General features: G+C 46.1%; 1 protein-coding gene and 1 long non-coding RNA gene across 3 annotated transcripts; both read left to right on the plus strand.

The window, feature by feature from the left end:
* Positions 1–1,571: 1,571 nt before the first annotated feature.
* On the plus strand, positions 1,572–23,967 carry UHMK1 (U2AF homology motif kinase 1; the record flags this gene model as incomplete). Of its 2 annotated transcripts, XR_014169356.1 has the most annotated exons (9): positions 1,572–1,809; positions 3,838–4,130; positions 5,663–5,854; positions 13,143–13,237; positions 14,393–14,469; positions 14,996–15,094; positions 19,761–19,849; positions 20,551–21,597; positions 21,629–23,967. XR_014169356.1 is itself a non-coding variant. In XM_081915143.1 (8 exons), 8 exons carry the CDS (start codon positions 1,572–1,574, stop codon positions 20,695–20,697), a joined length of 1,230 nt encoding a protein of 409 aa, XP_081771269.1. In that variant the 3' UTR covers positions 20,698–23,967. The 2 variants fall into 2 exon arrangements, 1 of the variants encoding a protein (XP_081771269.1); XM_081915143.1 differs by having other exon boundaries at positions 20,551–23,967.
* LOC309372044 lies at positions 10,318–11,695 on the plus strand. The gene is made up of 2 exons (XR_014169394.1): positions 10,318–10,896; positions 11,050–11,695. It is a non-coding gene; the product is annotated as an uncharacterized lncRNA (long non-coding RNA).
* Positions 23,968–24,684: the final 717 nt, after the last annotated feature.

Consider the following 24,684-nt stretch of genomic DNA (forward strand, 5'->3'; position numbering starts at 1 on the left):
ATAATATCTTATACATTTTAAACAGCACTTTTACATTATGCAACAGGTCTCTCTCCAGTTGTGATACTTGGCAAAATCTTGATCCTGAGAGTTAGGGTGCCAAGGGCTGATTTTGTGGGGTGCAGGAAAACATAGTGTTTCCACTGCCAAATGTTGCACGGGGCCTTGTTACAGCATATGGCTCTGCTTTGGAGTTAGTCGGACAACCCCAGATTTTTGGTGAAATCTTGAAACTACTGTTTAGTGTGCTGATGGCTCATTTTTTGCGGGCAGGGGGAGGGGAGCTGTGAAACGTACTTTTACAGGGGCTCTTCCTGGAGTTTGGCACCGCTTTGGAGTTAATCGGATAATGTCATATTTTTGGCAAAATCTTTACCCTGCAGGTAAGGGTGTCGAGGGCTCATATTGTAGGGCGCCAAATGTCACATGGGGCCTTCTCCAAGCATTTGGCGAAACATAGTGTTTTCTCGACAAACGTTGCAGAGGCTTTCCCCCGCAGCTTAGTGCCCTTTGTAATGATTCCGCTGACCATGGATTTTTGGCGATATCTTAACCCAGCAGGTTAGGGTGCTGAGGGCTCATTTTGTGGGGCGCTGGGAAATGTAGTGTTTTCTTTTCCCCCAAAAAAAATTTATTGGTTTTTTCACAAAAAATTAAACACACAAATAGCCAAACAAACATAAATCATAACCTTATTAAGACTAATCTAATTAACATTTGTTAAGTGACTTCCTCGTATCCCCCTGGTTGGATTTCAGGGCATATCATTTTAACGGTTTTCCAAATCAGTATTCTTATAAAATTAACTTAATCACTTAACATCTTTCTTACTTACCAGTTCAGTATTAAACATATTAATTCATCACATAGTACATATTTAAATCCTAAGCCTATGCGCTATATGCAAGCTTTTTCCAATTAATTTAACTTAACATATTTAACTAAATGGGCTTTGAATTTCATCCATTCTTCCTGGTACTCCTCCTCCTTCTGGTCACAGACTCTTCCAGTCAGGTCGGCCAGCTCCGAAAAATCCATCATCTTCATCTGCCATTCTTCCACTGTTGGTACTTCTTGCGTTTTCCAATTCTTAGCTAACAAAATTCTTGCTGCAGTTGTGGCATACAAAATAATTGATATTTTATTCTTGGTTTCTTCCCTTGTCAGATGAATCTGGAAATATACTTTTGTCATACTTTGAAGCATCCAGCACCGCTTGTCTCCGGGATTGACTGAAACAAAAAAAGCCTTCTTGGCCATACATTCATCTTAATCCCTGTGGGAGATTTATGCAGCCCCACCACTGTGCCTGAATGGGGCCTAGAGAGGGCCGCGTTGGGAGGAGAAGGCGTGGCTTGGCGGGCCTGACTCTTCCCTCTCCCCTCGGCCTTCCGGGGGGAGAAGTGGGGCAGGTGGCGCCGGCCGCGTCTCCCGCCTTCTCCCTCCACAGCCCCCCCCCCGCAGTTCCGCCCACTTCCAAAGGGGCCTTTTCCCCTGCCCCCCCCCCCGCCAGTGCCGGCCCTCCTGTCTCCGCCCCCCCCGCGCCTCCTCCTCCTCCTCCCGGGCGCGCCATGGCGGCGGCGTTGGCGGCGGGGCTGTGGCGGGCGGAGGCTCCGCTGGGCCGGGGCTCGTCGGCCGCCGTGTACCGGGCGCGCTGCCTGGGAGACCCTCGCGCCCCGCCGGCCGCCCTCAAGGCGTTTCTGCCGCCCGCCCGCGGGAGGGAGGCGGAGGCGGAGGCGGAGGGAGGCGGCTACGGCTTCCGCAAGGAGCGCGCGGCGCTGGAGGAGCTGCGCGGCCACCGCAGCATCGGTGAGAGCGCGCGCGGGGGCGGCGGGTTCCGGGGCTTGTGCAGAGAGCAGGAGCGGAGGCGAAAAGGGGCTTCCCTGGCCCGGCTGGGCTGGGCGGGGGTGGACTAAATGACCCCTGGACCCCCCTCCCCGCAGGGGCCTGGCTTTGCCCAAGGAGAAGCCCAGCCTGGGTCTCCCGCAGCCCGGCGCGCTCTCCGGCCCCCTTCTGGGGGCACATCCCCCCCCCCGGGAGGAACCCGTCTCCGGCATCGCCCGCCATGTGCTGGGACCCGCGCTATTGGGAGAAGCAGGGAGCCGCAGGGCGGTTGTTTTGTGATTCCGCCGTCCCACAAATGGGGAAGCAGCCGGGGGGGGGCTTAATCCAGTGCCTGATGATGGTATTAGTGATTGATCCTTTGACAGGCAATATCTGCTTTGCCCTTCCCATCTCCGGGACCACTCATGGGCCAGAAAGCTCCGATTCAGTGCATCCCATTTTGCAAGGGAGCAGCCCCCGTTATAAAGTTAAGCAGATCTGAATCTGACCCTTGTCCCAGGGGAGACCCCCCCCCCACATCACCCTGAGGTGCGTTGTGGAAGAAATGCAGGATATAAATCGGTTCACTAAATAAAATGGGTCCATGTGCACAGCATGAGTCCCCAACCTGTTGCCCTTCATCATCCCTGACCATTGGCCTGTGAGAGGTGCAGTCCAAGCCACTGGGAGGTCAAGAGGCTGGGGAAGGCTGGCGCAAGTCTTGTTGAGTGTGTTCATTTTGTCTGAAGCCTGAGTGGGAAACAGACAAGCTCAGTGGCGTAGAGCATGGTGTGCTAAGATGCCAAGGCGGCAGGTTCGATCCCCCTCTGGGACAGCCCTCTGGGACTAGATGAATCTCAGGCTCCCTCCCAGCACTGCGAGTCTGTGATTCTAAGACTTTTGTGTAACATGCCTTGTTGCTTTGCTGAAGAGCGATACTTAAAACTTCCCCAAAAATAATAAATGTGAGACTTAGCACTGCATTTCAAGGCAACTGTGCTTTGGCTTCTCCCAGCTGCTGCCAGAGGTCAGCTGCAGATTACCATCACCTCACGGTAACTGCTTCTCAACCTCTTGCAATGCGCATGCAACCCTATGGCTGTCTTTGCTGAGAGACATAGATGTTTAGTACCAGGCCAGCCCCAGCTCCTCTTGCCCCCACACTGCCAGACATACTGATGTGGCGAATGGTTGGCTCTGCGCATAACAGCATAAATCTACACCAAATGGTCAAGTGTAGCCCCCGTACAGCACAGAGCATAGCTGGTGGTAACTTACAATGGGGCTTGGAGCAGAAGGAAACTGACTTGTTTCTGGGAACCGGTCCTGAGGAACAACCAGTGTTTCCCTCTAAAATTCCAAAGGCAAGAAGAATCACAACTAGGCAATCCATGAAGCGCATTCAGGCATCCACTGGAAATGCTGCAGCTTGGCATATCATACTTTGGCCAACAACCACAATGAGTGAACCAAGTCTTGTTGCTGTGCTACAGGGGGAAAGATCCGGAAAATTGGGCAGCAGACAGGAGTTCAGCCAGACGGATTTCCTTCTCAAATGATGCCATATTGGACCCGTGCAGAGTATCCAGGGTGTTTGAATTCATTTCGGTACCCCTATTGCCAACCATGTTGGCAGTGACGTCCATTGCAGTAGAACTCTGCATGGATCCAGACTAGAATTTTATTTGGTGCTACCTAAAGACTGTTTCGTTGTTGACCTTATTTGTGCTGCATCCATTTTTCTTTGATGGCCACAGAGTTGGAATAAGGATTCTCTTGAAGGTTAGAAGGTTAATCCCCCAAAAGAAACAAGCGGCACTTGCCTAGCTCTGGATTAAATTATACCCCGGCCCAGATGCTCCAGGAAAAGTGCTGGAAACAACTGAATCTTGTATGTTCCAAATGCAGCTTTTTGTGGGAATCACTGCCTTAGCGCAGAATAGCTTCCGGGCACCAGTAGTGCCCCACCAAGTAACCCCTGCTGATCCTTTTGGGGTGTTTTTCTACTTGCAGTGACTTTGTACGGTGTGTTCACCGACTACCCTTCTGCCCAAGGCCCGTCGTGCTGCCTCTTGTTGGAGTTGCTGGACATCAGCGTGTCAGAGCTGCTGGCGCACTCCAGCCTGCATGGCTGCTCCATGTGGATCACCCAGCACTGTGCGCGAGACGTCCTGGAAGGCCTTGCCTTCCTCCACCACAGAGGCTATGTGCATGCAGACCTGAAGCCGCGCAACATCCTGTGGAGTGCGGAGGAGGAGGGCTTCAAGCTCATTGACTTTGGACTCAGCTTCAAGGAGGGAATTCAGGTTGGTCAAGCGTCATTGGAACCTTTTAGGCAAAAAGGTAATCAGAGAGGTGAGATGACTGCAGAAAATGCTGATTGGCTTTGGGAGCCCTTGTGCTGTGCACACTCACCCCGCTTTTGCCTTTTCTAAAGGAGGTGACACACTTTCAGAAACCGGCAAAAAATGCCAGACAAAAGGTGTGTGTGCACTGTAGCAAAAGAAAACACTTTCAGCTGTAAAGATATCTTTGTCTATGACCAGGAAATGGTTCCAAATTCTCTTCGATTAGAAACTTCACCCTGTGTATGTGTGTGTGCCCGTGGGGGGTGGAGGGGGGTACATGCAGTGCTTTTATTAAAACGTATCCTGAAATCTTTATGGAAGGGATTGCTATTATTCTGCTCTGTGAGCATTGTTGCAGAATTGCTTGAGTACTTTGTACACATTTAAAAGAATGCTCTAGGTTGCTTATTGCTCGAAGGCACTGCTTCCCAAACTTTGGTCGCCAGTTGCTTATGGACTACAATTCCCATCATCCCTGACTACTGGTCTTGCTAGCTAGCGATGATGGGAGTTCTAGTCCAAAAACAGCTGGAGATCCAAGTTTGGGAAACACTGCTCTAAGCGGTGTGGCCTTGAGGTTTCCTGTTTCACACAGAATCATAGAATGGTAGAGTTGGAAGGGACCCCGAGGGTCATCCAGTCCATCCCTTGCAGTTCCTACACATGTGTAGGAAGACACGGGTTTGCCGCACATGAGGTGAATTCTTTTCTCCCAAGCAGTCTCAGATGCACATGGGACTCACCGACACTTCTGATTGTCCCATGCTTTCTAGGCAGGGGTCTGAGCCTGTCGCTTTCCCCCACAAAAATCTGCTCTTGGCGCTACATCAGAACAAACAGCAGTCCACAGAAAACCTAATGGCTGTTTGTTCTGGTTCAGCACTAAATGGTGAGTTTTCCTGGGGGAAAGCATCAGGGTAAATGGAAGACTGAGCCCTCGGGGCCGCGGGGGGGGGGGGGGCGGCAGGCTCTTACGGCTTTCAGAAATCTGCAGGAGGAGTGCTCCAGAGGTTTGGACGAGCCCCCAGTTAGCATGGGTAGAACAAATTGCTCCGCCCCCTGAGTGTGTGAAAAGTGCCTACCAATTCCTCTGGTAGTGGAAGAGCAGAACTTCTGTAGTGCTCGGATATTTCTGCCTGGAAATGGCACAAATCAACATTTAAACATACACTGAGGTGGTTTTCCAGTGAGTTTCTTTTCAGAACCCCTTGAAACATTTTAAACTTAAATCACAAAACAGATTTCCTATGCAGCTGCTGAATTTTTGCTTGTGAATTTTTATATTTTGCTTCTATAAAAAAGTTTATTGACAAATTCTTGGACTAGCAAAAGTTAAGCATTTCTTTGTGGTATCCTTTGGCTCTGCATGAAGCAGCCTAAGTGGGCGATTTCTCTGGACCACCATAAAACAAACTAGTATAAGGTTTCAAATCCACTGCAGTGCTTTGTTATGCTTTTAGGCTTCTAAGCAAACTCTTTGTTCTCCCCAGGATGTGAAGTACATTCAGACGGACGGATACCGCGCTCCTGAGGCTGAGCTGCAGAACTGCCTCTCCAGGGCGGGAGTGCAAGGCGGGACGGAATGCACTTCTGCTATCGATCTCTGGAGTCTTGGAATAGTATTACTGGAGATGTTTTCAGGAATGAAACTAAAACATACTGTCCAGTCTCAGGAATGGAGGGTGAGGAGCTTTGCAGTAATTTTGTGGAGATATCAGTTAGCTTTTGAGATTTGCAGGCTTGGTGGATCAGAGGAGTGCTGAATAACTTTAGTAAGGCTTTTGACAAAGTCCCCCAGGATATTCTTGCAAGGAAGCTGGTAAAATGTGAGTTGAACGAGGTAACTGCCAGGTGGATTTGTAGCTGGTTGGGCAAACCCAAAGAGTACACATTAATGGTTCCTTGTCATCCTGGAAATAAGGGATAAGCAGAGTGCTGCAGGGTTCTGTCCTGGGCCCATTGTTGTTCAACACCTTTATAAATGAGTTGGATGAAAGAATGGAAGGCATGTGTGTCAAATTTGAAGAGGACACCAAACTGAAAGGGGTGCAGAAGACAGAATCAGAATTCAAAATGACCATAACAGATTGGAAAACTGGACCTAAACTAACAGAATGATTTTCAAAAGGGACAAATGTAAGGTTCTGCACTTAGGCAGGAAGAACCAGATGCACAAATATAGGATGGGGGACACCTGGCTTACTAGTAGTACGTGTGAAAGGAATCTAGGGGTCTTATATAAAAATAATTTATTATTTATACCTCTCCCATCTGGCTGGTTTCCCCAGCCCCTCTTAGTAAACCATAAGCTTAACATGAGTCAATGGTGTGATGCAGCAGCAAAGAAAGCTAACACTATTGTAGGCTGCATCAACAGAAGTCGAGTGCCCAGATCAAGGGAAATAATAGTACCACTCAATTCTGCCTTGATCAGATCACACCTCATCTTTGATGGCAATTTCTCTTTGGGAGTTTTGAAACTCCTATTTGAAGAAGACAGCACCTTACATGGCTTGAATTTGCCTTGCTGGATAGATAAAATACTGAACGTTGCAGCTTTCCTGATTGGAGCCAATACCTTAACAGTCTGTGAAATAAGCAATCATTTGCTGGGGGAGGAGCGGAGGTGACACAAGCTGACATCAGCACATGTCATAGGAATGTAATAAGCTGCCTGCTGATGCCACAGATCCTTCAAATTCAATATTGTCATCACGGACAGGCAGCTGCTTTCTGGGATTTAAGGCAGCCTTCTTCCCTGGCCCTCCCTGGCGATGCCAGAGCTGGAACACAGCATGCAGAGTGGGAGCCGCACCTCCGAGCCATGAGCTTTTCCTGTAATGTAGGGTTTATATAATTGCATTGCTATAAAGTTACAGTTTACACAACCCTTCGTCCCTTCCACGGGTACCTTTGCAGTCTCCCAACATGGTGACTGCAGCTTCTCACAGTCCTCAGCCAGGTGTGTTGTACCTTCTTTCAGGGGAGAGATAGGATATCCCTACCCACTAGCACAATCATAGGTCTGGAGCATCCTCAGGCCTCCATCCCCACAACGCAGATCCCAGTGCATCTCTCCCAGAGAGCCGGAGTGAAGAATGGGAGCCGCCTCAAAGGCACCTGGGTGGTGTTAGGAAGTGATCTAAGCTTTAGAATCATAGAATCATAGAGTTGGAAGAGACCACAAGGGCCATCGAGTCCAACTCCCTGCCAAGCAGGAAACACCATCAGAGCACTCCTGACATATGGTTGTCAGGCCTCTGCTTAAAGACCTCCAAAGAAGGAGACTCCACCACACTCCTTGGCAGCAAATTCCACTGTCGAACAGCTCTTACTGTCAGGAAGTTCTTCCTAATGTTTAGGTGGAATCTTCTTTCTTGTAGTTTGGATCCATTGCTCCGTGTCCGCTTCTCTGGAGCAGCAGAAAACAACCTTTCTCCCTCCTCTATGTGACATCCTTTTATATATTTTTAAACATGGCTATCATATCACCCCTTAACCTCCTCTTCTCCAGGCTAAACATGCCCAGCTCCTTTAGCCGTTCCTCATAAGGCATCGTTTCCAGGCCTTTGGCCATTTTGGTTGCCCTCCTCTGGACACGTTCCAGTTTGTCAGTGTCCTTCTTGAACTGTGGTGCCCAGAACTGGACACAGTACTCCAGGTGAGGTCTGACCAGAGCAGAATACAGTGGCACTATTACTTCCCTTGATCTAGATGCTATACTCCTATTGATGCAGCCCAGAATTGCATTGGCTTTTTTAGCTGCCGTGTCACATTGTTGGCTCATGTCAAGTTTGTGGTCAACCAAGACTCCTAGATCCTTTTCACATGTACTGCTCTCAAGCCAGGTGTCACCCATCTTGTATTTGTGCCTCTCATTTTTTTTGCCCAAGTGCAATACTTTACATTTCTCCCTGTTAAAATTCATCTTGTTTGTTTTGGCCCAGTTCTCTAATCTGTCAAGGTCGATTTGAAGTGTGATCCTGTTCTCTGGGGTGTTAGCCACCCCCCCCCCCCCAGTTTGGTGTCATCTGCAAATTTGATCAGGATGCCCTTGAGTCCATCATCCAAGTCGTTGATAAAGATGTTGAATAAGACCGGGCCCAAGACAGAACCCTGTGGCACCCCACTAGTCACTCTTCTCCAGGATGAGAAATAGGGATGTCCTATTCAATAATGATAGTAGTAGCAGCAGCAGCAGCGGTGGTGGTAGTAGTAGTAATAATAATAATAATAATTTTCATAAACATGAACCATTAAAAAACTTCCCTATACAGAGCTGCCTTCGGACGGCTTGGGGGTTCTCATCACTCCATACCCTCCAACATTTCTCTAATGAAAATAGGGATGTCCTAAGGAAAAGCAGGATGTTCCAGGATCAAATCAGAAACCAGGAGGGCCTCTGGAAATCCAGGACAGTTCCTGGAAAACAGTGACACTTGGAGGGTCTGTCATTGGAAATGTGTCCTTGTGGGTGACAGGAGAAAATGGAGTGTGGCTTGGGATATTTGGGGGCTTTGGAATCTTGGCAGGGCTACAAGAGGGGCTCATAAACAACTACAAAGGGCAGAGCCACACTCACCTGACTTTTAAGGCTGTTTTTGTTCCGCCTCCACACACACCCCGCCGCCATTGCTTTTCTGTTCTCTCCCCTCTTACCAGGCCGTGGGGGTGGGGAAGAGGGTCCTTCTCTTTTCCTCCACACCCCTTTCATAGCATCTGCTGGGGTCTTGGGCCACAGAGAAGCACCTCTTCAGCCATGCGCTGCCACCTCCATTTGCCCAGAGGGCTTTTGAGCCCATAAAGAGTGGCAGCAGTAGTGGCCAATGCATTCCTTGGAGGCTGGATCCTGCTCCCAAGGTGGTTGCTTCACTCCCCTTGCCTCCTGGGTGCAGAGGCTCTGACAGGGTGCTGTCTCCGCTCCACCGGTCTGTGTGGAATTCCTGGTTGCCAACAATGAGCATGCCTAAAGGCTGAGCACTCTTCCTTGTTTTCCTAGCAATGGAAAGCATTAGCAAGCGAAGCCCCTGAAGATACGCTGGCAAGTCACTCCTCAACATCACTACAAGATGTAGCGGCATCGCCTCCCAGCACCTGTCTGGATGGAACCACGGTCATTTCCCTGCCACCTCATCCCTCTTTGGTTTCTCTCCCCTGGTATGCAAGACTTCCTTGGGCCTCTTCTCCAGGATGAAGAGGAACCATTGATGAGCACCCTTTGGGTTCGGTCAGTCAGCCAGTTACAAATCCACTGAGTGGTAGCATAGTCAAGTCCGCATTTTACCAGCTTCTTTACAAGAATATCATGGGGCACCTTGTCAAATGCCTTGCTGAAATCAAGGTAGGCTACATCCACTGCCTTCCCTTCATCTACCAGGCTTGTATTTCTGTCAAAAAACGAGATCAGGTTAGTCTGACATGACTTATTTTTCAGAAATCCATGCTGACTATTGGTGATCACAGCATTCCTTTCTAGGTGCTCACAGACTGTTTGCTTAACGATCTGCTCCAGAATCTTCCCTGTTATTGATGTCAGACTGACTTGGCGGTAATTCTTTGGGTCCTCTCTTTTCCCCTTTTTGAAAATAGGGACAACATTTGCCCTTCTCCAGTCTGCCGGGACTTCGCCTGTTCTCCAGGAATTCTCAAAGATGACTGCCAGTGGTTCTGAGATCACATCTGCCAGTTCTTTTAATACTCTTGGATGCAGTTCATCTGGCCCTGGAGACTTGAATACATCTAGACTAGCCAAGTATTCTTGTACTATCTCCTTAGTTATTCTGGGCTGTGTTTCCTCTGCTGAATCATTTGCTCCAAATTCTTCAGGTCAGGCATTGTTTTCTTTATCGGAGTAGACTGAGGCAAAGAAGGCATTGAGGAGTTCAGCCCTTTCTGTGTCCCCTGTTTGCATTTCACCATCTTCTCCTCTGAGTGACCCCACTGTTTCTTTGTTCTTCCTTTTGCTACGAACATACCCATAAAAGCCTTTTTTGTTGCTTTTAACCTCTCTAGTAAGCCTGAGTTCATTCTGTGCTTTAGCTTTTCTGACTTTGTGTCTTCACGTGCTGGCTATTTGTTTGAATTCCTCTTTGTTGGTTTCCCCCCTTTTCCATTTTTTGTACACATCTTTTGTACACAATCTTAACTCAGTTAAAAGTTCTTTAGATAGCCACCCTGGCTTCTTTAGGCACCTTCCATGTTTCCGTCTCATTGGTATTGCCTGAAGTTGTGCTTTTACTATCTTCCTCTTAACAAACTCCCAGCCATCATGAACTCCCTTTCCTTTTAGTATTACTGTCCATGGGATCTCACCCAGCACTTCCCTAAGTTTTATGAAGTCGGCTTTCTTAAAGTCAAGAAATTGAGTCCTAGTATGCTTGGCTGCTCCTTTCCGCTGTATAGTAAACTTCAGAAGAGCATGATCACTCGCGCCTAATGATCCTTCCACTTCTACCCCACTAACCAGGTCATCAACATTGGTTAGGACCAGATCTAAAATGGCTGTTCCTCTTGTTGCTTCTCCCACCTTCTGGACAATGAAGTTATCTGCAAGGCCAGTGAGGAATCTGTTTGACCTTATGCTCTTGGCTGAGTTTGACATCCAACAAATATCCGGGTAATTGAAGTCCCCCATTACTTTTGCATGCTTGGCCATCTGTTCCAGGAAGGCATCATCTATGTCCTCCGTTTGGCTTGGGGATCTATAGTAAACTCCCACAATGAGGTCACTGTTATTCTTCTCTCCCTTAATTTTGACCCAAATGCTCTCACTTTGGCTTTGAGGTTCTAAATCCTGGATCTCTTCACAGGTATACACATCCCTGACATATAACGCCACTCCTCCTCCTTTCTTGTTTGGTCTGTTTCTCTGAAATAGATTGTATCCCTCCATTATTACATTCCAATCGTGGGACTTATCCCACCAGATTTCAGTGCTGCCTATTATGTCATATTTAGTTTGCTGTACCAAGAGCTCAAGCTCATCTTGTTTATTTCCCATGCTTTGCGCATTAGTGTACAGACATTGAAGTCCATTAATCATTCCCCCGTGTCTCTTATTTAAGGATTTTTTCCTCCCACCACTAGGTCTGCGTGCTGTTTGCTCCATTTGGTCTATGACATTTGGATGATCATCTTCATCAGTTGATAGACTCCTACCTTCAGGAGCACTGTCTCCCTCCCCCACATTAGTCAGTTTAAAGCCCTCCTGATGAGGTTTCTGAGATTTTTGGCAAAAACATTCCTCCCAACCGTTGTGAGGTGCAGCCCATCGCTTGCCAGAAGTCCATCTTCAAGAAACTGCAGTCCATGATCTAAGAATCCAAACCGTTCCTGTTTACACCATTTGCGAAGCCAGCTGTTCACTTCCACTATTTTTCCCTCTCTCCCTGGGCCACGTCGTTCAACTGGGAGGACAGATGAGATGACAATTTGTGCATTTAATTGCTTCAATTTCCTGCCCAGAGCCTCGTAGTCTCTTTTGATCTTCTGGAGGCTATTGCTTGCAGTGTCATTGGTTCCCACATGAACCAAGAGGAAGGGGTATTTGTCAGTGGGTTTTATGATTCCTTGCAGTCGTTCAGTTACATCTTGGATCTTAGCCCCGGGGAGACAGCACACTTCCCAAGACATCTTGTCAGGCCCACAGATCACTGCTTCTGTTCCCCTCAGTAGGGAATCCCCTATCACCATGCCTCCTCTTAGGTCTGGTCTTCCATGAGCTGTCCGTTCCAGGGTTGCCTGCACATTTCCTGAGGACTGACTTTGCTGCTCGTCTTCATATACCTGATTGACTGTAATGAGAGAGAGATCCCCAAATGGAGTCTGCTCTTCGTCTTCCATGCTAGGGGAGAGGACCTCAAAGCGATTGTATATTTCTAAACAATCAGAGCGAACCCTGGGCCTCCTACTTCTTTGAGTCACGTTTCTCCATATATCTGGCTCCTGTGTTGGTGAACTAGCCTCCTTCTCAGGGGAGTCCCCTGTCCCCTCCTTGGTGGGGACGGTGTGCTCTGTTGCTTCCAAGAAGAGCTCCAGCTCTCTAATTCTTTGGAGCGTAGCTACACGTTCCTCCAGTTGCTGGACTTTGTCTTTTAAGAGGGCAATCAACATGCAATTGCTGCAGGTAAAGCTGCCTGCAACCTTTGGCAAGATGGCAAACATTGCGCAGGAACCGCAGGCGACTGCAGCTGTTCCCTCACCCTCCATCTTGAGAACGTGTCGTTGGGGGTGACTACCGCGGTCCTCCATCATAAAAAGCGTGAAGACAGGACAAATAACTCCCCCCCCAAAAAAAACCTAGGTCTCCCCCAACAAACATTTGAGACTAGCTTCCCTAAATCTAAAAGATGCATCAAACTGCACGCGCCGCTGCCCTGCAAGCTCTGATAAGCTCCTCCCACAGCTAATCACCTGCCTCAACAGAAACCCTGCCCCCTCTGACCTTTGCACAGGGAGAGCAGCTAATCAGCCACAAAGAAACACACACAGCAGAAAACCCTTTTTGCTCCTTCTTCAGCTGCTGCCCTGCAAGCTCTTTAGTGGAAGAAAGGAAGAAAACTCCAACCCAGCAGGGTACCTGATCTGCCTCTAAAGTCAGCAGATGGAACATACTTCTACCCTCTCCCAACTTGGAACAGCCCAGGGCATGTGGTGTTGGTGGCCGAGTACAAGCACAACTGGGGGCTCCAATCCCTGGTGCAGATGGCTGAAGAGAAGGGAGGAGCATCAACTAATTTTAGGAATGGGTAGAATTGCCCTGGTTTGCTTTGTGTCAGTACTGAACCCACCATGGAATAGGTGTTATGGAGCCATTTACTGCGGGAGGCTTAATGGGGGGGGGGGGCTTACAGCAGCAGCTGGCTCTGCTACAACCTCAGGGAACTCTGTTCAGATTGTTCAGAGTAAATACAAGATGGGTTGGGGTTTTTTTTCCTTCTAAGAGATTTTCATCCCACCTCTTCTTCCTAGGAAAACAGTTCTGCCATTATTGAGCACATTTTCGCCAGCAAAAGTGTAGTGAATTCTGCCATCCCTGCCTATCACCTCAGAGACCTCCTCAAAAGGTATGTTGCCTGTTAGCTTCTGCAGTGTTTTCTTCCTCTGGGGTTTTGCCCTGCCGCTCTAGCTCAGGCTCTGGATTTAGTCAAACAAAGGGGGAGTTCCATTGTTATCTATGAAGGCTTTTGAACAAGAGGGACTTTCTGCCTCTGGTGACCCTCCCTTAACCTCAGCAATGCTTCATATAATAAATGGGATTGTTAGGTCCCAGCCCCAGCTTTTCCTCTCTTGGGCTTCCTTAATACGGCAGATACAAAACCAGCACTTGCCTCCCATAAGGGCCCGTATGTGTTTCATCACTTAATGGATGCTAAAATCACTACCACTTATGTGAATGGAAAATGGTTGTTAAAAGGCAGCGGCTGGGCAAAGTCTTGCTTGGGATGTGGGAGAGATAGTAGATAGTAACCAGGCTAAGGTATGCCAAAATACTATATAATTTATTTTGTTTCATATCGGCCCTCATTTTTTGTCATTCACCTACAGTTTACTTAACTCTTTTCAGTTGCTGTGGAGAGCAGCGAATAATTGCTAGCTCAGGCAATGTGCATTTGCAACTTTCTCCTTTCAGTCGTCTTTTAAATAAGTAAGATGAAGGTTTAAAAAAAGTAACCAGGGGTTAATGAGACCAAATTGTGTTTGGTGGAGCTGTGAATTTGCAGTCTGCTTGTTTGGTTTTTGAGACTATTTTGGTAATAATATTTATGGGAAATAAAATACTAAAGATGAGCTTTCTTTCCAGCAACATGCAGTAAGTTGCCTAATTTGCTTGGCATAACTCAGTGTGTAGAATCTACGTCCCGGGGAGAACAGTGGCATGGCCACTCATCTTTAAAAGAGAAAGGCAGGAGAAATGTATATGTGGCTTTGTGTTCCAGTAGCACACTTCCACAGAATGGCACTCAAGGGAACCTGCAGTGCAGCCAAAATAAAATTACTAGCAAATGACCACCGGAATACATAATAAGGTTTATAAAATCAGCATCACCATAAAGCCATAGAATTGGAACAATGAAAGCTGTGGTGTCATGCTTTCTCCAGAACCTGGTGGGCTTTTGCTATTCTTCTAGAAATCAGCTTGGATGCAGCTGGAATGGTCTCCCTGTGGGGAGCATCTCTGGAACTTGCTTGTACAACAAAGACTCCTTTTTGCTTTCCAGCATGCTTCGTGAGGACCCACAGGAAAGAGCCACTGCAGCAAAGGCCTTGTGCAGCCCCTTCTTCAGCATTCCTTTTGGTAGGGTGTATAACATCTTTCGTTTCTCTGGCCACAAATTACACTTGCCCTGACTCTGTTCATTTTATTTTGAGACTTTCTGTCCATTCTCTGCATCAAGTTTAAGCTGGTTAACATCTTAAAAACAACATTTGTCCTTAAGAGGGACCCTCTGGCCATCTTGTTGACTCCTAAGGGTGTGTTTTCAATTAACGTTTCCTCCTTTCACACTTCTCCCGTGTGCCATTTTAAATGTCTGAATCGGGCTTAGCCCCATTTCACGGATGTTGGAACCCAACATTATAAGGAGAGTTTTTTTTTCATTTTTATTTATTAGATTTATATGCTGCCCTTCATCCCAGGATCTCAGGGCGGTTCACAAGGTAAAAATACAAGGTAAAGAGGCATTGTATGTGATAAGGCAAGGTAAAGAAAGACAAACTTTTTAACTCTCTTTGAGAATAGGATTGAGTAGGTTGCAGCAACTTGCATCCAACCATTTCTAATTTCTCTTTGATATACTGATCACCTTACGTTGCTTTAACAGCCCCCCATATTGAAGATCTGGTGATGCTTCCAACTCCAGTGCTAAGACTGCTAAATATTTTGAGCGATACCTCTCTCCAAAATGAAGAAGAATTTGAAGGTTGGTACATCTTGATGTAGCTCCTTATCCTTCAGCACGCTACAGAACCTACTAGGAAGGGGGATGGCTTGAGATGCACTGGAAGTGGGAAAATACTGAAATCCTGAGCCAGTGTTTTAGGGCAGCCCACCATGCTCTAGTTGATATTGGGCATTCACCAGCGTCTAACAGAAGTATGGAGTTGGGGACACAGTTGGGTACCTACAGCAGAGATCATAGAAATTTTGCCTGAAAGCCATCTAGCTTAGGCAGGTCCCCATTATGCCAGACATTTGCAGCGTACAGGAGTTGGGAAACGGGTTTTGCATTGAAAACCCTTAAGGCTGCTGGAACATATTTGCCGCCCTTTGTGAAAAAGAATGGCTAGCTCCTTTTGAAGGGAGGTTTGCCAGTGGTGCTTCCAAGATCCTGTATGATGGAATGTGAGCCCTAGATAACTGAAGTATTTTACCTGTTCAAGGTTATGGCCATCCAGCACCCATTTAGACCGGGAGAAGCTTCTTTCGAAGACTAAAATTTTAGATTTTTCAAATTAATGGATAAACCATTTCCAGAACAGTAATCAGAAAGCTTCCTCAGCATTTATTTCAAACCCAGTCTGGAAGGTGAGATGATGGCCGTGTCATCCGCATGTAACAACAAAGGGGGTCCTTCTCATTCCTATTTTTGGAAGATGTCCATCTGGGTCCATTAAGCTCTCTTCTAGTGTGGGGGCCAAAATGCATCCCTGTCTCAACCCCCGCCCATGTCATCTCAATACTGTTTGATAACTGTCCCTGCCGACCACATCGGACCTGCAGTTTGGTTCCATTGTACAGGGCTTTTATAAGAAAGAGGAGTCGTTTGTCCTGCAAAATCAGATTTAATTTGGACCATAGCTGGGATCTGGGGATGGAATCAAACGCTGATTTCAGATCTATGAAGGCCACAAAGAGCTTACCTTGTAGAGGCCTGGTATACTTCTCGGCTAGGAAGGACAGCATTAGACAGTGGTCTGATGTTGAATGGTTCTCACGAAAGGCTGCCTGGGCTTCAGATAGTATATTATGTTCATTTAGAAAAGTTGTCAGTTTGTTACTGAGGAATTGGGCATACAACTTCCCAATTATTGAAAGCAGGCTAATTGGCCTATAATTGGAGGGTAAGTTTGGGTGGCCTCTCTTAAAGATTGGGACTACTATAGCATGTTTCCAGCTATATGGTACTTTGCCCAAGTTATTTACTACCGTAAAAAGTGCTGCCAGAAGCGGAGCCCACCAGTGCTGGTTTGATGTGATCAATTCGGGGGATAAAGACTTTCCCTGGAGTCGTTCTGCTCTTCAGATTCCCAATTAATGTATAGACTTCCTCCACAGTAACCGGCCTCCGCTGAGGGAGCAGTGACAATTCTGCCCTGTCATCATCCTGGAAGCTGGAAGGGAGGCTTGGATTTTCATAAATATATTTCTGAAGTGGTTCTCCCAAACCTGAGCTGGAATGACACAGCTGGGGACTTCCGGGTTGGCACCATCGCCGAATGGTGGACTCCCTCCGAGCTCCGGAGGGAGCCTGCTCGGCAGGGGCTGGGTTCCACCGCGCCGGCGACGCGGGGACCCTCAAAAACCATGGGCGCTGAAACCCATGGGCATGGTGACTCGGCTGGCACCATTTGCGCCCCCCCGACCCGCGAAGGAGCCTTTTTAAAGGCTGCGGAGCGGGTGACGGGGGGGTGGTGCTGTGAGTCCTCCGCTTCCCCTGCCGAGCGAAGCCGCATGCCATTCGACGGAGAGCGCTGACTTCTTCCATTGAAAATCTGGACTTAAAAGAATAACCCGTGAGTAATTGGAACTTGGATTAAAAAGGGAGAATTTTTTTTTTAATTCGGAGCGAGCGGGGGAGGTGCAAAAAAGGAAGTCAGCCTCCCCCCTGTTGTAGAGGAGTTAAAGCAAAGGATTTGACAACTAAGATCGAGTGCAACCTTATTTTGATAAAGTTATTAAATTTCGCGATGGAAAATTATAAGACTGGGCTGGAGGAGAAAAGTGGAATGTGAACTAAAATGCAACCCCCACCCCGGGAGCGATCCATGAGAGCGCCGGGAGAGGAGAAAGAGAGGTTTTGACAGCTGTCAAAGGAGATGTCAAAGTGGAAGAACAAAAGAGAACTTTGTTACGAGGACTTTGCCGGTTACATTTGTTATAAATTGGATATAAATTGTTTAAAACAAGGAACAACAAGTTACTTTGACGGTTGGGTGTGATCTGGAAGGAAACAGAGTTACTATAATCCCTCTAGAGGAGCTGTGGGACACTACAAGTATTGTTGGCATGGAATTGGAATAGGACTTTTTATCTCCTGGGAAACTGCAGAAGTGGAACACTATTTTGTCTACAGAGGTCTATACACTAAAGGAGACAATAGATTTATCTATTGAAGAACGGAAGGGACTTGACGTAATGTTTTATACCTGAATAACAAAGCCTCTGCAAAGGAATTAGAAGCTTTTGGAATTAGAACATTTGTGCAGGAGAGCAGGAAAAAAAAAAGGAGGAGAGAGATCAACAAGAACAACAAGAATAACAAGAATTGGACAAAGTTGAAAGCGGGAACATTTGGGACATCCAGATTTGAAAGGTCTAAAGAAATAAAAATGGAGTTTTTACTCTTAAATACAAAGATCTGGATGGAAAAAATGGACCTTTTTGAATCAGACTCCTTCCAAGATTGGACATTCGATATTAAAGATGACTTAAAAGACGGCAAAGACTATTAAAAAGACGGCAAAGTGGACTGGTGAAGAACTATGGTTTAGATGTGGGAGCTCCAGGACGACAGTAGACATTGATGGACATTGGGAACGCTACCGGGAAAGGGGGGGAGGGAAATTTGGAATCCAAAGGGTGTTAAATTACATTTTATTCTTTTTTCTATCTTTTTTATTTTAATCTGTACTGTATATTAAAGAGGGGAACTCGTGGAAGGGACTAGGTCGATTTTAGGGGATGGGAAAATACCTTTTTTAAATTGGGTCAATGATAATAATTTTAAAACTTGGGGTAAGAATTTGTTGAATTTATGTGAAAGAAGTGGAATACAAGAGGGGAAGTCCTGGAAAGATGCTTATGAAAATAAGGTCTTAATTTTGGATGCTTTTCTTTTTCTTTTTCTGTTATATTTGAAAATCTTTAATAAATATTATTTTTTTAAAAAATGGAATGACACAGCTGGGGGCTGAAGAGCTATTTTTCATTGAGTCGAAGACCAGTTGCCAAAAGAGTCTAGTTTCATTGTTTAGTGAGGCATTCAATATCAGGGACCAGGAATTTTGTTCGGACTGCCTTTTTTTTTTTAGGCCAAAAGGGTTTATACTCTTTTTTCATTTTGAAATAAGATAGAGGTAAGTACCGTATTTTTCTCTCTATAACACACAGATTTTTTCTCCTAAAAAGTAAGGGGAAATGTCTGTGCGTGTTATTGAGCAAATGTGTGGTCCCTGGAGCCGACTGGCGCGAGTGCAGGGGCAAAAATCAGGCAAAAATCAAATCGCGCGTCAAGGAGGAAGGAAGCCTGAAGAGAGGAAGCTGCTGCTTTCCTGCATTCTGCCTCAGGGTCTTACTGCCCACCCTGTTCTGTTTCATTGCTGTGTTTGCTCAAACGGAACAAAGAGCAGGGGAAAGGAAAGGATTGTGTCCTTCCTTCTAATTCCTCTCTGTGCTCTTAATGCTTTCTAGGGACTCACAGGCAGCCGGAAAACATGCAGGTGGGAGAGAGAGAGAGAAAGAGGGGGGGCTGGCTTGGGTGGGTGGGTGGAAACTTTTGCCTTCCTTTCCTCCCTCCTGTTATACCCCTCTCCTGCATTCTTAGCCAGCTGCTTCTCTGCACACCCCTCTCGTGCTCCTTGTCCCTTCTGTGTTTTTCCTTCCCTCCCCACTTAAAACGTGGTTACAAAGCACAGATCCACATGGATCCTCAGGATCTTAGCAATGGGTCAGCCCAAATTCACCATCAGATCACATAGCATGTCTATGGTTACAGCCTGCACCAAAGAAATCACGCACCCACTGTTGCCTGGGGCTGCAATGGTACAAAAACGTGGTTCCAAAGCATGGATCCACAGGGATTCTCAGGATCTTTGCATTGGGTCACCCCAAATTCACCATCAGATCACTTGTCTGTGGCCATAGCATGAAGCACAAAAATGATACATCCACTGTTTCATTCAGATTTTTTCCCCTTTGTTTTCCTCCTCTAAAAACGATGTGCGTGTTATGGTTAGGTGAGTGTTATAGAGCGAAAAATACTCAATGAGATTTTTGTAAGCCGTCAGGGAGGAATCTATTGATAAATTGTTTATTATAATTGATCTTAATTGCAGTTTCTGAATTCAATCTATTCTCAACTGCAATTGCTATCTCAGGTGTCCATTTTTTTCTGCACAGTGCTGGATCATTTGCTTTATCTATTTCCTCGTGTTCTATGTCAATCCTGGACATAATTTGTTGACCCCTATATGTTATGAAACATGCAATTTGTGGCAAAAAATATGTTATTGATTATGTTTGTTTGTTGCCCTTCCTTCAAGCAGCTTAGGTAAGTGGCTTAGTCTTTCCTGGGTCCTTCTGTGCCAGTCTATCCAATATGCTGCACTGGGTCTTTGCTATTTTCAGTTGTCTTCTCAATTCCACAGATATCGTGGATGACATAAGAGAAGAATGTTGCAAATATGGACGGGTCGTGTCCCTGTTTGTTCCGAAGGAAAATCCAGGCAAAGGCCATGTAAGTACTTGGGCAGTCAAGGTTTGTGTGTATGTTTCATCTTTGAGGTTTTGGTCTAAGGCTGCACTGACTCCCCTTTTACAATGACAGCTGAGTGAGGCACATACTGAGGCTTCCGACACAACTCCTGTCTTCTATCTTGCATAGAGAGAATGATTCTCTTATAAATGGAAGCAGATTTTTTAAAAAAATATATATCAGATTTTTTGTGTCTGTGTGTGTTTGCATTTGTCTCTCTGGGAATCTTGGAATACTTTACTGCTTGTATATATCTCTAAAATAAAATTGTATACTATATTGCATTTCAGACTTGGAGACAGGATTTTAATAGCATGATCTATTAATGCAGTATGCCTCTGAAATGCCACACTATTAAGATTATAAAACAATAGAAAGGCACCTCCATTTAAGTTTTTCAATATTACCTTCTATACTTTATCCAGAGATTCTGGTAACATCTTCTAGTGTTATATTTTGTCTTTTAAAAATCACACTACTGTAGTGTACCACACTTACATTTTGCAGAATTAAATCATTTTACAATCTTTTCTTATCAAATAAATGTATACCATTTTAATGTATTTTTCTCCTTAGTGTTTAACAAAGGTAATCTACCAGTTTCTGGGAGGTGTCTTGCCTGTCGTGGAAAGCAGGAGTGCAAGGGGGCAAAGGAGATTGACATTCCTCCTGCTTCTTTTCAGGTCTTTGTTGAGTATGCAAATGCTGCGGATTCAAAAGCTGCCCAACGAGCCCTGACTGGGAAGAGTTTTGACGGCAAGTTTGTTGTGGCGACATTTTACCCACTGAGTGCCTATAAGCGAGGGTATCTTTACCAAACCATGCTTTAGTCTGCGGCAGCGGTCAGGAGAGACGCACGTATCCAAAGCTGCCTTGCTTTGCCAAAGTATTTTCCAGAGACGAACCCCATCTGTACTCCTCCTTTCTCATTCTGTGGTTGGCAAGAAAGAAAAAGGCCCAGGTGTTTGTTTTGTTGCAATGAAATCGGCCTCCTTCTGCCTTTCATTTACTCTACAGTAACCAAAATGCTGCGAAATGGATGCTGGAGATTGAAGGTGAAGAAGAATTCAGTGGGAAAGAAACAGAGGCACAAGGCAGTGTTGGGGGTTATGGCACCGAACTTAGAGATGCCAAGCATTGAATGGTGGCATGGAGGGTTGCTCCGTGAAGCCACTCCGGAGTTCCTTGTGCCACAAGCAGAGAAGCAGCAGAATGTGCCATGGAGGACACGCATCCGGATGAGGCTTTTAATCTGCCTTCAAACAATTTTATGGGGAGAACAGATAACATTGTCAGCCAGTTGTACTCCTCCCATGTTTCCCCAGCACTTCCTCCTCCTTGTCTTCTTACCTCAGAAAGTCTGTTAAGGAGGGGAAAGTGGAACAGGAGTGGAGGGGGCAATGGGTGCCATTTTGAGGCGTTCCTCCTTTCTCTATTGTTTCCAGTTTCAGAGACTTTCCAAGTCCGTATCCTTGATTTGTGGGCTCTCCACCTTAATTAATTGCTTCTTGGAAAGAGGTTTCCCCAGCCCATACCCTTCAGTTGGCTATTTAATCAGTAAGTTACACTGGAAACAGTAGCACTTGCTTTAAAGTAGAAATGTTTCTAGCTATAGTCCTGTAAGGCTGTGTGCTGCAAGTGCTGCTCTTCTTTTCTTTTCACAATTTTACTATGGTCAAATAGTGAAAGTAACAAACAGCAGATATCAAGCTGGCAAGCTCTCTAGCCTGGTTGTGAAACTGGCTGTTTGATAAAGATCAGATTGTGAAACTGGTTAGTCTGCAGGGGGGGAATTTTCAAGCAAAGTCCACAGGACTTTCAGCCCAATCTGTAGCTGTGTTTATTCAGAAGTAAGCTTAGCTGCAAACCTCTTGCCCTGTGCTACAGGAACTCTTTTTAAAAGCAACTACTTTTTCAAAAACTTTGCAATTGTGCTATTTAGAAAACGGTAGAAAAAACCCACAGAAAGTGAGGTGCTAAAATGGCACAGAGATGCAAGCACCTCAGAATGTCAGGAGAAGGGTTGGTGGCCCCTGGTGAGGGCAGGGAAAGGCAAAGGAACAACACAGCCTACCCTAGGGATGGAACGTAAGAAGATCTACATACCCAAAAGAGCACAAAGCCTGACACATCTAGTGGGTGGCCAACTGCAATGTCACTTGTATCTTATAATGGAAGAACCACAATGGGAGCACCCAAAACACAAAATCCCAGCCAGCTTTCAAAGCCTTCACACCCCAGGACTGAACATGTTAGGCTGTATCTGCAGAGACTTAAAGGAACATCCTCAGCCACAGTGTAACTCACATTAAAAAGAACAGGATTTCTGCCCTAAAAATAGGGGATCTGAGGCAAGGTAGGGTCACCCAGATGATTTGGCTGTATAGAAGTTGAAGCTAGACAATAGACAGGAAGGTTGCGTCTGTGGCATCTAGCCATTCCTTTGTAATACAACGAAGCCTTTCTTCCAGGAAGAAGCCGAGAACCAGTGAAGGCACCTTTTGGCTCCCTATGTGTAAGCCCAAATAGAAAAGTAGACATTATCTCTAAAATGCTGCATTAGAAAGAGCCCTCATTTTCAAGTAAATCCTGGATTGTGTACACTCAAGTTGATATTTCAGGTCCTGATCAATTGCAGCTCCTGTGATAGGGCTCGTTGAGCTATGAGCCTTCTCTCTATCTAGTCAGAGACTTGTGGGGAGGTGGTTTTGTTTTGCTTTACGGTCTCTGAGAAATTGCCTGTTTGTGTCTTCATCTGCTAATAGTTAGGCAGGTGCCTACAGAAAGGATTTAATTCTGCTCGCATAATGATATTATGGGGTGTTGTCCAACCAGATTCTTCCTGGGAGGCTTTCTGTAGAGTTACTTTCCTGAGCCAGTTTTAAACATGTTTTTCAGAGAAGAGTCTTTGGTCTGCTAGAAATGCTTGAAACTTCTGAAATTTGACTACTGGTCCTGCCCTCTCGAGGCTCCCCAGTTCCCAGCATCTCATGCATGCTTCCCCTCTGCTTTCACTGCTGCTACCGAGAATGGAAGGCACCCCAGTTTGTGGCAGCAGTTTGCCTTGCGCTTAATCCACCTTGACCTCGGCAGCTTCTCTTCCCTGCATGAGGCTCCTTCGCTTCTTGGTTTCTCAAAAGTTATGCAGCATTTCTGACAGAGTTGACTTGGGCAATGGTAGGAAAACAAGAAAGAGACGTTTTAAACGTCTCACCCACTCCTTTTAGAAAATACTTGAATTTTTTTGTAATGTGTTCAGAAGCTAGCATTTTAGAAGGGGGTGGGGGTGTATGCATATATATATAATTAGGATTCTCTTGTGGCAAATTTATTCCTGGGTTTTGCCTCCTTGCCTTTCTGAGCTATGAATTATTTAAGACGGGATATTGTCTGCACTGACAATTATACTGATATTGTTGAGTTTGTTTGTCCTACGTAGCGTATCTGATAGAGATTTTGGGAGAGTGATATTCCTGATTCTGGATGGGGAAGCAAACTTCATCCGCAGCCTCCAAGTACCTCAAGTCTTCTATGAAGAGTTTGTGCAGTCTTGTCCTCTCACCTCCATAATTCACCTGGGGTTCAGTGGTCCTGCCCCCTTCAGTCTTCGTGACTTGGTTAAGTAGAATGAATGTCCAAAATGTCTACTGTCCCCCCCCCCCCATGCTTTACTGCCTGAGCTTGGGCTTGGCAGGGAAATGTTGCTGAGCTGCTCCTTTCTTAGCTGAGGGGGCATCTATTTTGAGCACATTTTAAGCCAGAACTGCACGAGAACCTGAAGGTCATGGGGCTTGTGGGCAAGGACAGGGGCTCTGTCCAAAGACCCGTTCGTAGCTTTGCACACACCTGACCTGGAGTCCATTTTTGGTTCTGGCCTGCCTCCATCTCTCTGCCCCAAGAAAGACAATAGCGCTGCCTGTCTGGTGGACTTGACTCTTCAGGAGCGTTGACATGATTCCTTTGCAAACTGTTCTGTAAAGATACGTCTTCTACTCAGATTATTTAAGGAGATCATGTGCTCTATGCACCATTGCTCAGCAGCTCAAAAGATGAATGTACAATTTTAATTGAAAAATAAAGTAGATTTGTTCTGATGTTAACCAAGCTACCTTTTATTACGGGCTGATTTGTGAGAGGGAAATTGGACTTCCAAACGGCATTGGAGATGAGGGTAGAGGGAACCCAGGCCCTCATCTGTGCCCGACAGTTTTTCAAAAATGATCCTGGCATGTATGGTGTGCTTTTAAGTATTCAAATCACTTCACATATGTGAACATGCAGCGGAAACCAGAGTCTTGCTGTCCAGCATCTTTTGGTGACAGAACCTGTGAGTTCATTCCCCCGACTTGGATGCTCTGGATAAAGCTTCATTGGGGGCAAAACTACAGTGCTGTTAAATTTGTCACTTGTAGTTTCTGGTTTTTCCCCTCATTTCTTTAGCATTAAATAGCAACCACTTGGATATCTGATCAGAATTGTGAGACGTGGGCATTAACTCTTCCTTGTGTTCCCACATCCACTGTGGGAAACACATAAGGGAAGAGCTGCTCTTTCATGTTTTGTTTGGCCTTTGAGCTTCCCCACTGATTGCCATCAGGGAATCACCCACCTGCTAAAAATAAAGATGGATTCAAGTGATGTATTCAGCACTGCATGTAGGTGACTAGAGCAACCAGCACAATGAAGTTCCATCAAACTGGGGGGTGGAATGTATTTTTTTGGGGGGGGATGCCTTTAACTGACAATGGAGCTTCCAGAAAAGTTTAGAATTTGCACCTAAGAATGGCTTTTTCTAAAGAATTCAGCCCCCTCCCCAT

The sequence above is a fragment of the Podarcis melisellensis genome (assembly GCF_964234715.1).
Source record: "Podarcis melisellensis genome assembly, chromosome: 6".
Classification (NCBI taxonomy): domain Eukaryota; kingdom Metazoa; phylum Chordata; class Lepidosauria; order Squamata; family Lacertidae; genus Podarcis; species Podarcis melisellensis.